This window comes from Sminthopsis crassicaudata, chromosome 3 (assembly GCF_048593235.1).
Source record: "Sminthopsis crassicaudata isolate SCR6 chromosome 3, ASM4859323v1, whole genome shotgun sequence".
Taxonomy (NCBI): Eukaryota; Metazoa; Chordata; class Mammalia; order Dasyuromorphia; family Dasyuridae; genus Sminthopsis; species Sminthopsis crassicaudata.
In genome coordinates, this window is record NC_133619.1 from 148788058 (window position 1) to 148803319 (window position 15262).

General features: G+C 33.5%; 1 protein-coding gene across 4 annotated transcripts in view; it reads right to left on the reverse strand.

Annotated features, from left to right (window-relative positions):
• Positions 1–15262, reverse strand: part of UGGT2 (UDP-glucose glycoprotein glucosyltransferase 2) — a 197451-nt gene that overhangs the window by 69811 nt on the left and 112378 nt on the right. For all 4 annotated transcript variants that reach the window (XM_074299372.1, XM_074299374.1, XM_074299375.1 and 1 more), the window contains 3 exons: positions 14158–14289; positions 12458–12585; positions 2992–3087 (listed from right to left, as the gene is read on the reverse strand). In XM_074299372.1, coding sequence (XP_074155473.1) covers positions 2992–3087; positions 12458–12585; positions 14158–14289 — 356 coding nt within the window. The remainder of the gene's footprint in view (positions 1–2991; positions 3088–12457; positions 12586–14157; positions 14290–15262) is intronic.

The window sequence follows — 15262 nt, forward strand, 5'->3', positions numbered from 1 at the left end:
AAAAGTGAATTAAGGCAAATGTTAACCACCATAACTTTAACTCCTCTATTATAGCTGCCTTTAGAGTCAGTTTACCCTCTTAGAAAATCAGCAACATTATTATAATTATGCTTCATTTTTTTCCATTCTATTTGCCAGCCTTCTTTACCAGACTTGATCTTAACAATCTGCAATTTCCAATTCAACTAATATTGTTTGAACTTAAACTAAGTGTAAGGAAATGCAGGTATAAACAAATGAGTAAGACACAATTCTTGCTATCAAGGATCTTACAATCTAATAGGAAAATCAAGGCAAGCACTTAGAAAATCACAATGCAAGAAAAAACTATTTGTCATAGAATAGTACAAGATGGAGTGGAAGTTCAGAGGAAAAGATCACATCTGAAAGTGAAATGTACTTAATGGAGGAGGTAGCCTTTGGAATGAGTAAGAATTTGACAAGTAGAGATGCAGAGAAAAGTGAAACTAAAGTAGATGGAACAATGTTAGGAAAGGTACTAAGATAAGAAGGTAAAACTGTATTCAGTAATATTTAGTAATAGTTTTCTGCTATCATAGAATATATGAAGATTCATATTCATGTATCTGGGAAAGAAACTAGGCCTAGTGTAAAGAACTTTGAACAATGTGTATTTTATTCAGAAGGTAACAGGGAGCTATTAAATTTTTTTTAACAGGGAGCTGTTATTGTAGCTAAATTTTAGGAAGCCTAACTAGTCATTATGGTTTGAAAGAGAGAGAACCTAGACTCTGGAAGCCATGTTAAGGGGCTCCTGCAACAATCCAGATGAAAAACAATGAGTGCCTGAACTAAGATATTAGTAATGGGAATGAAAAAGAGAGGATAGATGCTGAGAGTTATTTTGGGGGTAGAATTGATGTGATTTAACAGTTTATTAGGTGTGAAGGAAAGAGAGAAACCAAAGACAATTCCAAGGTATCAGGGATTTTATTAAAGGAGCAAGATTTTCAACAATTTAAGCTATTTGAAATAATATGCCAATCTCTGAAGAAAATTGCAATAATAAATTTTTTTAATATTTTGGGCAATGGCAGCATAACTGGAATAAGTATGTTGCTCTCTAAAGTCCCACTGCTTTCAATATTCATTTACACACATAAATTCCAATATGTTTGTTGTTGTTGTTATTGTTTTTTAACAATTTCATCAGCATATTATTACAATCTATATATCATGCCATAGAAGAAGGATCCTTAACCCATTATCTAGTCCAGTGCCCTATTTTAAAATAGATAAGATATCATATAAGACATATTAGAAAAAATAAACAAGAAGAGAGAGAAGGAGATCGAAGCAGTAAAAGTTAAGTGATATTCACATTCATAGAATAATAAGTAATGGAATGGGGGACAATTCAGATTGGCTCTCAGCTAAAAATAAAGTTAAAAATAAGTAAATTCATATATCATACTTTTTTCAGTCTTCAAAGGTTAAGTAAGTATTAGGTCAAGAATAATTTCACTTATGAATGGCTCTAGTCAAAAGAGGAGCTATTCTTTGACAGAAAATTAATAGCACCTTACACTCTCTGCATGAGGCACCATATTTATTAGACTTAACTTCGTTGCATATTTCCCCAGAACAGTAAGGATGAAGTTATGTTAGTTTAAAATAGTGTCAGTGATGAAGTTATGTTAGTTTAAAATAGTGTCAGTGAATTAATTAAGTGAGATTAAATCTTTTTAATTCAATTAAATTCAAAAATATTTTTGAAGAAACTATTACACTCAAGGTACTGTGGCTCAAGTTCACAAAAGATAGAAACTAAATGCTAAAATGTTCCTTTTTTCTTATAGGGTACCTGATTTATTTTTCTTATAGAATTTTGGTCTTGATACAGATAAATCCAGGCAGAGCAGAGTAAAAAATATAATTTATGATATTAGTAAGATTATATTATATAGTGTTATAGATTAAATTATGATAAATATTATCAGATATTTTATGATACAAACATTATAAATACTATTTTCAAGCATTGGTAATCAAAACTCTTTATGAAATGTATTTTCTATAGTAAAATAATAACTGAATCACTGTAAGATCTAGAAGGGCTTTCTGAATTGTCTTACTCATAATTTATATACAATGTGCTTATTTATACATGGCATTTTTTAAATACATGTGATATTATGTAAGCATACACATATGTACAGCATATATGTGTATACATAAACATACATAGGTGTGTATACGTGTATATATATACACACAGTCAATTTACCAGGGTATCTGACTAATTGAAAGTTTATGCCAATGATATAAAATAATAGTATGCAGTATTTTCCTAAAGATGAACTTTTTAGTATGGTACCATGTAAATTACCATAGATAACATTTCAAAGAGTCTGAGTTTTCCTTAGTATGAGCACTCCTTCTTCCACCAACAAAATTACAACCCCACTCTATGTATAACTTTTTATGGCCAAAACTATCACATAAAAGCCAACTTTCTACCAATGGGCCTCTCTAAAATCATCTGGTCTGATTTTCAAATGGCAACAGGCTTGTTAATACCTTTTTAACTTGGTTAGAAAATTCCATAGCTTTCATTTTGTTAAATATAGCCTTCAAAGGACATCATGGAGCAATGGAAAGAATGCTGGATTTAGAGGACAAGGTTCAAATCCTGACTCTCCCACTTAATAACTATCAACTTGAGCAAATTACCTAACCTCCCTCTACCTGTAAAATGAGAAGTTTGGACTAGATGAGCTGTAAGCTCCCTTCCAGCTCTAAATCTTAATTAAAAAACCCAGATTCTATTCCTGACATTTCTCCTAGAGTTGTCTGGTAGCAAGTATCCTATTAAACATTTCCCAATCCTTTTTGAACCCACATTGGCTTTCAGGTAAATGACCATTTTTCAGATGAACAGTCAGTCTATTAAGACTCTGACAAGAATCTTGCTGGCAATGACTAAGAAGAAGGGAAGGAGAGAGGGAGAGAAGGGAGTTACAGTCTTACCTGTGTTGTTCTTTAGGAAACGTGACATCGTGCCGCAATTCACTTTTAGGCATAGAGGAGAGAAGGGCATCCACCTTCATAACCAGATCACTTCCACTAAATAAAAGTAGACAGCTTGTGAATTATCTGTTTCAAATAATCTCCTTTAATTTTATAATTTATGTCTTGAAAATTGTGTAATTAAAAGCAAATTTTTACCATTTTTTACTATTAAGAATTTTTAATTTTCTCAGTTGGGATTATGTTTCCCACCATGCCACAAGAAGAGAATTAATTTCCCTCATTTACTTTGTCATATTAAAAAAAAAAAGAATGATGCCTACATTCTCTGAAAAGAAATATTTTTTTCTAAAAAAAATTCTTAAAAAGGAAGGAAATAGACTGTTTTGATAGCCTCTGAACAGAGAAAAAACAAAAGAATGTTCCCCCATATCTTAATTCTAACTTCTTTTGTTTTCCTTAGCATTGTTATTAAATGAATGTCTATAGCATCCTAAAACTAATATTGTAAAAGGAAGACTATTTATTAATTGTTCAATTCAATAGACATATCATGTGCTTAATATGTGCATCATATTTCCTTAATTAAGACTAGTAGGTTTGTGGGAGAAGAGTGACATGCAAATGATATAGTCAAGGGACTTAAAATCTAGTTTGAAAAATAAAACATAAGAAACAATAAGGATAATTCAAGTGCTGCTGACACGACAAGACTATACCATGCAGCTATGAGATAGGACAAAATGACATTGTTAGAAATTAGGGAAAATGATATAGATAGAATTTTGGATGTTTTTGAAAAATATGTAGGAACTGAATAAATGGGCAAAATAGGGCATGTTAAGCCAAGAGAAAACACCAGAAAAGGTGAGAATGAACATAGTAAATTTAAGAATGGTGAAGGAGCTTAGCTCCTTAGAACAACATTAGGGATTAGTAAAAAATAAGGCATATAGGTAGGGCAGGGCAGCATTATGGGAAGTCTTTGAATATAAGAATCTAGATTCAGCTCAATATTCAATAGCAGCATTTAAGCTAATCTTTACTTTGCTAAATTTATTTTTTTAAAATAAGTCTTCATATGATTTCTATACTTTACATTCTCCTCAATGCCCTTTCAATTTGTATTCTGTTTCGACTATGCTTCTGAATTTATAAGTACTACAATAATTTCTTTTCAAACTTGTATTAATTAATCTTTTGTTTTCAGATTAACCAATTTCCATAACATATATAGTAAAATTATGTCTCACCATATACAACAAATCTCAAAACATCTCAAAATTTGTTCTAGTTTTTCTACACCATTGTTCTCCAAATCTTAAAAAGGAAGGAAGTAATGTTGTCTTCACTGGGGATATGATTGATCATTATAATTGCATAACATTTGTGTTGAATAAAGTTCTTTCTACTTAAAGGTTTTGTGCTCAGAGGACCAAAATGTCATCACTATATTGAGATCAAGATACAGTGAGTCTGACTGTGCCTGACTGGAACAACATAAGCTCAGAAGTCTAACACAGATTGGACACAAATAGTTATATGAACCATAGTATTTTTGGAGTATAAATGGATCTAAATTTGTACATCTCACATTTCTTTTAAATTACTGCAATTCTGCCTTGCTCATTGAGTATAGTGCCTTCTTTGATGGGGGCCTGCTAAATTGGGTAGACCTGTGCCATTGCCTTCCATGTCTCACAGTAAATCCTGAAGTTCCTCAGAGAGATCTTGAGAATGTCCTTGTATTATCTTTTCAGACCTCTATGAGAGCCCTCATTTTGCATGAGTTTTCTGAAAAATAATCTTTTAGGTAAATGTATATTTGGCATTCAAACAATGTGGCCAGTCCATTGGCACTGAACTCTCTGCAATAGAGTCTGAATAGTTGGCAGTTTAGCTCAAAAAGGGCCTTAGTGTCCAGCAGTTTTTCTTACCAAATAATTTTCAGAATCTTCCCAAGACGATTCAAATGGAAGTGATTCAGTTTTCTGACATGGCATTGGTAGATTGTCCAGATTTCATAGGCATACACAACAGTGAGGTCAACATAAAATTTAGACTTTTATTTTGGTGGGCAGCCTGGTACCTTTGTTCTCTCATAATTTCACAAATATTTAGCTATCTATGGTAATACATACATGAACCTCATCATTTTGCATGCATCCATGAAAAGTTTATTATCAAGGTAAGTGAACTTATCCATGGCATTCAAAATTTCTCCCTTTGCTATAACCAATGATTCCATGTATGGATGGTGTAGTGCTGACAGGTGAAGAACCTCCATTTTTTTCATGTTAAATTCTCAAGCCAAAATGGGCACAAGTGGTAGAGAATTAATCTATACTCTGTCACATCTGAACTCAGAGACTTCATTGAGTACACAATCATCGGTGAACAAAAAGTTATGCACCAACTTTTCCTCCATTTTAGTCTTGGCTTGTAGACTTTTCAATTTATATAACCGACTGTTAGTGCAGTAGTTGATTTTGATGCTGTTTTCATCATTTTGCATTTAGCAATACTCCTGGAAACATTATGCTAAAAAACATGGGAGCAAGGACAAAACCTTGCTTTACTTCAGGGATGACTGGAAAAGTGAGAGAATGTAGCCCATTATTCAGAACCCGTGGAAATATGCTGTCATAAAAGTGTCGTAATACTGATGGACTTCTGTGGTCAATCAAAATTTGCCATGATCTTTTGCAAGCCCTCATGACAGAGAGTGTCAAATCAGTGAACACTGTGTATAGACCTCTGTTTTATTCCTGGCATTTCTCCTAGAGTTGTCTGGTAGAAAGTATCATATTGAACATTCCCTAATCCTTTTTGAACCCACATTGACTTTCAGATAAATGACCATTTTTAGGTGAACTGCCAGTTTATTAAGACTCTGACAAGAATCTTGTTGGCAGTGACTAAGAGGGAGGGAAGGAGGGAGAGAAAGAAGGGGAGAGAGAGAGAAAGAGAGAGAGACAGAAAGAGAGAAAGAGAGAGAGAGAGAGAGACAGAGAGAGAGACACACACACACACACAGAGAGAGAGACAGAGAGAGACAGAGAGAGAGAGAGAGAGAGAGAGAGAGAGAGAGAGAGAGAGAGAGAGAGAGAGAGAGAGAGAGAGAGAGAGAGAGAAAGAGAGAGATGAAATGATCTGTGGTTGTGGATGTTAAAGGACAATCTATTTCCTTTTCTTTTACAGAGATTAACAATAAGGCATCCTTACTCTCTTTGGAGATAACCTCCTCTTGCCATATATACTCCAGAAGATTTCAGTCAGCTTTTGTATGAGCAGTGGATCCCCAGCTTCGTAAATCTCAGCTGGAATACAATCAGCACTAGGTACTTGTCACACAAGAGGAACTGAATGGCATTAAAAATCTCTTTTTCAGTTGAAAGTTCAGCTAGAGAGGAACTGATTTCATACTGAGGTATATGGTCAGAGGTTTCAGCATGGTTGCTGATTCTCTGTTGAGAATATAATGGAGATGCTCAGTCCATTTTCCCAGGAACATGTCCTTATTACAAATCAATGTGATTCCATCAGCATTAAGAAAATGAGATGCACAATAGGTCTTTGGCCCATAATAGCTTCAGGGTATCATAAAAACATTTTGAATTGCTACTATCAGCATAAAGCTGAATTTACTCTGTTTTCTTACTGAGTAAAGAATCTTGCATCTCTTTAAGTTTTACCTACACTTTTTGATAAGAATTACATACTGTTTTTTTTTTTTAAGAGATGTATGCCTTCTTATTCTCTTGGTCAATCTTATAGCATTCTTGTTTTTCATTCAGCAGCTTCTGAATTTCTGAATCATTTTTGTCAATCTTGATGTTTGCAAGCAAATGCAATGTTGTTCACCAAATCTCTGACCACTCCTTTTCTGCTTCACAGTTGCTAATTGTATTGGGTCAATCTGGCTCCAAATTAGCAGCAACTTGTTTATATGCTGGAGAAGCTTTCTAAGCACTGTCTTCCATTAAGCAAATATGAATGTTTACCTTGGAGAAGTAAGTGTACCATCAGTAACACTGCTCCACACAATGACTTTTTTTTCATTCTCACATTCTGCCTATCTCTTCTCCTTAGAGTAACAATCTAGTTCTTTTCTTTTCTTCCTTTCATTCTCATGTTTGGTAAAATTTGGTTAATTTTTTTGAGGTAAATTAATTTTAAATTTAAATACAAAATAAGAAAAGAAAAAGAACATTTCTATGTGTGTACAACAGAACACTAGAGAATTGAATATAAAACAATAAACTTCCATTTCAAAAAAGCCTGTATAATAATGTTTACAAAATTACCCAGCTTTTCTTTGCTTCCTTGACGGCTTTCTTTTGTTCTCTGGCATCTACTTTTTACTTTTTTCCCACCCTACCACCAAGAAGGCTAAAATTAAACATGGATAATACATCTATATATCTGCATATATATGCATATTTATATACATACATACACACACATATAAACACATGCATATGTGTTTATATTTAAGACTAGACTGTGCATATATCTACTTGTTATATCTTTCTCTGGCTCATGGATCTAAGTCTTTTTATATTTTTCTAAATCAATCATCTCATCATTTCTTGCAGCATTAACAGTACTCCAACACAATCACATCCTATCTGAGAGATTGTCTATGAAAGTGTTTTTGCATTCCTTCTGTTCTTGGCTATATCAGTTAATTAATATTTTTAATTTTAATTGAAAATTATCCTTTTGATACTTCAATAATGCTTTTTTGCCTATAGCTTAAGTTTCACTATTACTGAATCTCCTTCCTTTACATCTTCCCCCTGCTTAATTTCTTTAAAATTCCTTTTATTTTTCTAAATGAACTTTGCTATTTTTTTCATAACTCATGAAGATAATTTTTTACTAATTTAGTTGGGATGGCACTGAATAAATTGATTATTTATACTAGCTTTCCCCCATGAACAATAAATATGATTCCAATTATTTAAATCTGACATTATTGGTATAAAATTTTTTTATGTTTATGTTTATATAGTTCTTGTATCTGTTTTGGCAGTTATATTCTCCAGTATTATAACTGTCTGTATTGGTGACACACAGTATAATTTTTCTGTTTTTCTCTTTTGATCAAATCAAACTTTTGATTAAATTTAATTAACACAAACTTTGTTTGAGATCATGATTAATACCCTTGATTTTTTTACATAGTAAATTCTGCTCCAGTCTTTTAAGTGCATCTCTCATTTTTATTGCATTTTCTGAAAGCAACAGGTTGTCAAATTCAGATTTTTACTCTGTTATCAATTTTCACGGGTAAATCATCCCATTCAACTTCTAAGCTATCATTACTTGTTGTATATTTAGTGACAATCTATTAAATGTTTGCTCTAAGGATGCATCCGTGAAGTTTTATTAAGTTTAGGTAAAAGGAAGACAGTTAACTGATGAGAAGATCATGAGATGCACAAGTCTTCAGTAGTAAATGACCATTTATATTGCTGTTTCTGATCCATTTCTCCCAAGGGCTCTCTTCTATGGCTGATAATCTTTGCTGGTCTGGCTTCAAAATCACCCAGAATTACAAGCTTGTCTTCCTTCAGTACATGGATGATGAAGGTCTCCTAGTCTTAATAAAGTTCTTCTTTTGATGATGCCATCAGGGTTCATCATGGTAGAAGTATATGTACTGACGATGGTGGCAGGGTGCTTCCCTGCAAGTAGCAATTGCACTGTCATAAGCCTGTCATTCACGCCTTTTGGGAGGCACACAAGCTCCATTGCAAAAACCTCTTCGTCATGATGACCACTCCAGAAAAATGTGTATCTGTCTGACTTCACTCTGATGGCCTTTCTGTCAGCCTTATTTCATTCAGGGTTGCTATTTGGACGTGATACCTGATGAGTTCTCTTGCAACAAGAGCATGTTCACATTCCATGTATCAATGATGAATGGAATCATCCTTGCAGAAGTTTTTGTACATTTGTGTGAGTGACTGTGTCTCTGTGTGTGTGTGTGTGTGTGTGTGTGTGTGTGTGTGTGTGTGTGTGTGTGTATGTGAGAGTGTGTGTGAGTGTGTGAAAGAGTGTATGAGTGTAAGTGTGTATGTGCATGGGAGTGCGTGCACATTTTATCTGCAGAGTAAGATTCCTACCAGTTGTGGTAAACAGATCAAGATTAGGGTAAGTGAAGCAGAAAAATTTTAAAGCCTCTTTTCTAGCCCCTTTCTCATGCCAGGAATGAGCAGTAGAGTCCTTTAAAACCCTGGAAGCTGATGAAATCCTACTTCTGCTTTAGTCCAGTGAGAAAACAACCTTATGACCTGGACCGCCTATGCACAAGATTGTGATTACAACTCCCGATGTATCTACACCTGCTGCTTCATCACTTACCTGTTGCCATGGACACTGAGGTAGGTAAAAATGATAAAAAGCTATGGGTGATGACTTTTGACTCATGTATAAATTGGATTTCAGTGATACAGAACTGCATGAAGTCACTGGTCTCAATTCTCTCCTTTAGAGCCATCAGAATCTATTAGTGAGACAGAAATCAAAACAACTGGCAATGGCTCAAGATGCAGTAGATGATCTTTGGCCTCTGATGTTTAATCAAGCAACACGCTCTTTATGATGTCTAGTTCTCCTGCCTTCATGGCCTGTGTGATCCAATTGTTTACAACTACCAGGGAAGTCTTCACATCCTTGGGACAGACACCTCCCCAACTCACTGACAGATTTGAGGCCTGTTGGTAATCCTAAAACTGGTTTTGCCTGTCTGTAGAACAGTTCATATGGTACCTGCATATATCAGTTTCTTAGAGGCACAGGTGACAAGTAGAAACCAAAGGTAGAAAGCAATTCTGAAAAAGAGCTTGATAAGACTCACACTAGAGGTACTAGTCTTCCCTGAAAACCATTAAAATCTTCTATTTAGACAAATATCAAGCTAAAACATTTATTATGCACTTACTATGTGCAAGGAACTCTAGCCAGGGACTAGAGATACACAAACAAGCAAGACAATACTCATCCTCAAGTACCTAACATTCTAATGGGTGATGACAATACAAAACAAGGGATCTGGAAAACCTCTCCATATGACTTCCAGTGCTCTTTCCTCCTTCTCCCTCTCTGCCTGCTCTCCTCCTCCACATACAGTTGGTTGCCAAGCCCTGTCAAGTCTATAGACATATTTCTCTATCCACCCATGTTCATATCTATACCCATTCTCTTCTTTTTACTCATGTTATAATTAGCCTATCTTAGGTCTTTACCCAAGGTTATTTGAAAACCTTTAAACTGGTCTCTTCACACTCCCATTCTCTCTCTTTTTATATCTTTCACATAACTATCAATATCACCTATGCAAATATAAGTTAGGCTAAGAAAAAGGAAGAATAAAGCTCATATAAAATAAAGAAGCTTTTGTGAATTGACAGCTCAACATGAGAGAACAGATGCTACAGAAATCTTTAAGCTTTATGACTAGAGGCATGATGTTTAGAAAGAAGCAAAGTTTGGTCCTACTCTATTCTGTACTAGTACAACCCACCAGATACACTGTGCTAAACTCTGGGCATTTCATTTTAGGAAGGACATTGCTACACTGGAGATAGTATAAAGAGTTGCAATAATAATTAATGTGTAATCTGTGAATCTATAAATTTACTAATAAATGTAACTGACTTCCCCCCCCCCAAATTATGTTTAATCAATTTAGTAGAAGAAAAATAAAAATTCTTTAGCTTGGCATTTGGGTGCCATCTTCTGATTCTAACATGTTTCCTCTCTTATTTCACTTTACTTAACTACATTTCTGCCTAGAAGGAAGGGGGTAAGGAGAAAGAAAAACGGGACTGGGTATAGAGAGATGGACACGTGTTTCTCACCTTGCCCTTTCTTTTCCTCTTAGAGATCAAATGAAAAGGAGCTACAACCTCAAAGCTAAGTAAAATATCATCATCATCCTTTCATATATAGGATTTTAAAATTTGCAAAGTGCTTTGCATATATTATCTCATTTGAGTCTCTCAATCGAGGAAAGTATACTCCCCATTTTAAAATGAGGCTCACAGAATTTATTCAACTAGCAATATAAAATTAATATATCCATATAGTATATTATATATATATAATATAAAATTAATGTTTATATATATATATGTATATAATAATACTTGGAAACAAAAGAGGAATTCAAATCCAGAGATTTCTGACTCCTGAATCAAACATTTATAAATTATTCTAAAATGCCTCATATCATATAACTCACAAACTTCTTATGCCTTCTCTTTCTTTCCTGTACCTAATTTATCATTAATATTTACTCACAATATTTCTAGCATTCACCATTATCTCTCCATTTCTCACTGATTACTATCCTAGTACAATCCTTCAATACTTTATGTCTGAAATAGTGTAGTAGTCTTCTATTTCCCTCTTTTTGATTTTCTTGGTCTGTGCTGTCAAATTCTGTGGAGTTCCTTCAAAACAAAGACTAGATCTTATACATTTTCTCTCCTTCACACAACCTAACATGGTATTTTGTATATAGCTGGCACTCAATAAACATATGTTCAGTCACTAAAGAAAACAATAAATTCAGAGAATTCTAGAACTACTTTTCCTAATCTGGGGAGTTGGACTATTTATGTTTATTATGATGTTCCTCCTTTCCTTTTTCCCTTTCTTAGTCCCTCTCTTAAAATATGGGGGTGGGTAGGTAATTGTGGGAAGAAAACAGAGAAGAAATATATTTCTTGTTTCAGTTAATATAACTACTTTGCTTCTTACTGGGCTCTACTCTCTAGCAAGTTATTCAAAAATCATTTACTAAGTTCTTACTGTATACCAGGTGCATTGTAGTGTGCTGGAAACACACAAAAGGCAAAAACATAGCTTCTTTCCTCAAGGAGCTCACATTCTAAAGGGGAAGATAACATGTATACAACACTGTATATAAAGGATAGTATAAAGAAGAGACCCCTAGAGAAGGAAGGCCCTAGCATGCAGAGTAAGGTGTAGAGGACGAGGGTAAGGAAACTCCCTCAAAACTTCTCACAGAAGGGGAAATTTAAAAAGAGGTCTTGAAGAAGGGCAGAAAAGGCAAGAGAAAGAGTTGAGGAGAAAGAGCATTCTGGGCATGAGTGACAGCTAGTGAAAAGCCATGAAGTTAAAGAGATGGATGATGTGTGCAAGTAAATATGAAAGATGTTACTATTTTCATAATTTTTATTTTATGGTATTCAGTAGATTACACAGGAATATCTAAGATTGAAGGCAAAATTTATTTCTAGATGGGGATTAGATGAAAAAAATGAAATGCAAAAATTGAAGCAATGATTTAATATTTTTTGCTGAGTGACAGTTTTAGTAGAAATAACAACCTGGTATGCAGTTAGGAGTTATGTCTTTATAATAAAGTCATTAGATATAGAAGATCAAATTTAACATGATTTTGATCCAATATCATAAAAATGTTTACCGTTTGGGGTTGATTTCTATATCCTTAATAATGGCCTTAATCTTCTTTGCCGAGTTAATTAATGTTATTTTTTCCAACAATTGAAAATCTTCTGCATGTAAATCATTTTCTCCCAGTGGTCCTAGGATCTTGAAGAAAAATAATTTTTTAGTGGTTTTCTTCTTCAACAATACATTTTTGAAAAGCAAAGTATTCTTCATTTTAGTATCAAGAAGTTTTTGTATCATGTGAAAAGTCTGGCTTTGGAAATAGCTTCGATTGTGATTATTAATTATAACAATTAGAAATTCTAATGTAAGGAAGAAATACTTCTTTTGGTATTATATATCCCAAGCAATATTTTCAAAAATCATTATGGATGTGATAACATAAATACTAAAAGTATCACTGCAAACTGAGTAGTCTTATTTTAAATCATAAATATTGATGTTTTACATTTGTTACCCAAAGGTCTTTTGATTTAAACCAGACACAACAAAAAAAATGCTATCCACATCTTAAAATCTTTCAAATTTTGTTTTCTTCTTCATCCATAAAAATCTCATTACATGTTTTTAATCCTTGGTATAGAAATGGATAAGACAAGAAAGGAACTATTGAGTAAAGACCAATAGGAAAATTTAAATTCCAAACTTTGCTTTAAGAATACTAATCAAGCTTGCTTTAAAAGTTACTATATGAATTGTGGGAATAAAGAAGTTTCCTAGGTTCATGCTATCATCATTTATACTAATCCAATTTAATACCAGAATGGTAATCTTGTCTCTGGGAAATTATTAAAATTTTATTAAATTTTTTTGAATTAGTGGTTCTTTTAAACATAATCAAAAAACCTAAAATATACTAAATACTTTATTTTCATGGTTTGCAGGAAGTTCCTAGCTAAAGCATTTTGCAGGTTGTTATCTGAAATTGCACTCAGCTCCATTCTACCTAAGTTTCTTAGTAATAGCACGATAAATTTGCATAGGGATATGGTGGTTTAAGACTTTGTGGCTAATTGCTTTTCCCATATTTATTTTTTTTTAATTTCCACTTCTCCTAGAATTATTAATATTTGAATCCAAATATAATGGCTTCACTATCCTTGGTGGTAAGAGTTTGTTATTACAATTCTTATAAATCTTTTATTTCTTATTGCCTGCCTTCCAGTTTTTATTTTTAAATATTCTCAGAATAACTTTATTTGATTGGGTTTCTTTCCAGCTTTAATAAATAAATTTAAATAAATTAATTAATTTTATTAAATTAATAAATCAAACAAATGAAATTATCAATACTTTTAATTATTAATCAAATCAATTTTAATAAATAATTAATACATTTTCTATTTTAATTTTAATACATTTTAATAAATTTAATATTTTTATTAATAACATTAATCAAAATTATCTATCCTCACATAAAGTTCATAAATATTGTCTATTCTTGGTATAGAAGAAAAAACAAATTAATCTATACATAAATTTTGTTACTCTGAGTAGTTTTTTTTTTTTTTAAACAGAAAACTGGCAGTATCACTTTCATTGATTAATTTATAATACTTTACATCCCCAAATACAAACAAAAGTACTACTTATTTAACATGTAGCAATTTGCATGTAAAAAATACAATCCAATTAATGAGTTCTAGGATGTAAGTATAAGCCAAAGACCCATTATTTCACTTTGGGAAAAAAAATTCAGTTATAACTACTTACCCTCCCATTGCTGATAATAGCCCTTTCCCCAGGAAGCAATTTGAGAACTTCTTGACAAAACAACTTATGGGTTTGGAAAACATTCATTCCAATGGTATTGTACTTCTTAACAAAAGCATTCTCAGCCATTCCCTGAAGGAGAAGTTAAGAAGTTAAGAATCCTAATAAGGGACCATTCAAAAAATCAAGGAACAGAATTTTCCTATAAAATTTAGGTACTAGTAGGATTCTGGGAAAATGGTAAAGTAGGTCAGTAAATTTCAATCTTTCCAGATTTCTCCCACAAACAGAACAAATTTGCATTTCAGGGTGAACACAGGCTGGTGAAAAATCAAGAAAACTTAGGGCAGAACAGGAGTCCTCAGGATATAACCCAAGATGATTGGAAGAAAGACCTCCCAAGTGAGGACTAACTTATTTGAAGTGCAAACACTTCGGAAACAGCCATTGGGGAGGGACCCCAGGTGCTTGCTAGGTTTGACTGGAGCCTCAGCAGGAACCACAGAAACTTTTACCTCCTGAACTGCATGAAGAGTCAGGTTCTAAGTCAGGGAAGATTGAGTGAATCTTGGCTTATTTGGAGCTCGAGGCCCAGCTGTACTGCAGAGCTGGGGGAAGGAACCAGTACATCTGGTAAGTACAGAGACAATGGGGCAGAGATGCTGCTGGCTATGGACACTTGCAAGAGGGGGGAGCGTTTGATTTGCAGTTCTAAGAGAGAAAGGAGAGCTGAACTGAAGCTAGAGACGCTGGTTCCCCCATCCCATGATTAGAGGGGCTTTCATCATCATTTCTCATTAGAAAAAAATGAGCAAAGAAAAAAGAACCCAGCCATATAAATTTACTATGGGAATAGGAAAAACTCAGTCTTCAGAGATTCAGCTTCAAAGAAATACAGTGAAGTGTAAAACAAACAAACAAACAAACAAACAAACAAACAAAAAAAACCCAAAAGCCTCTCTTATTCCAAGGAGTAACATTAAATGGCTACAAACCCAGAGAGAATTTATAGAGGAACTCAAAAAAGAATTTATAAATCAAATGAGAGACAGTGAGGAAAACCAAAAGCAAAAAATAAAAACCATCCAAGAAAAACAAGATTATG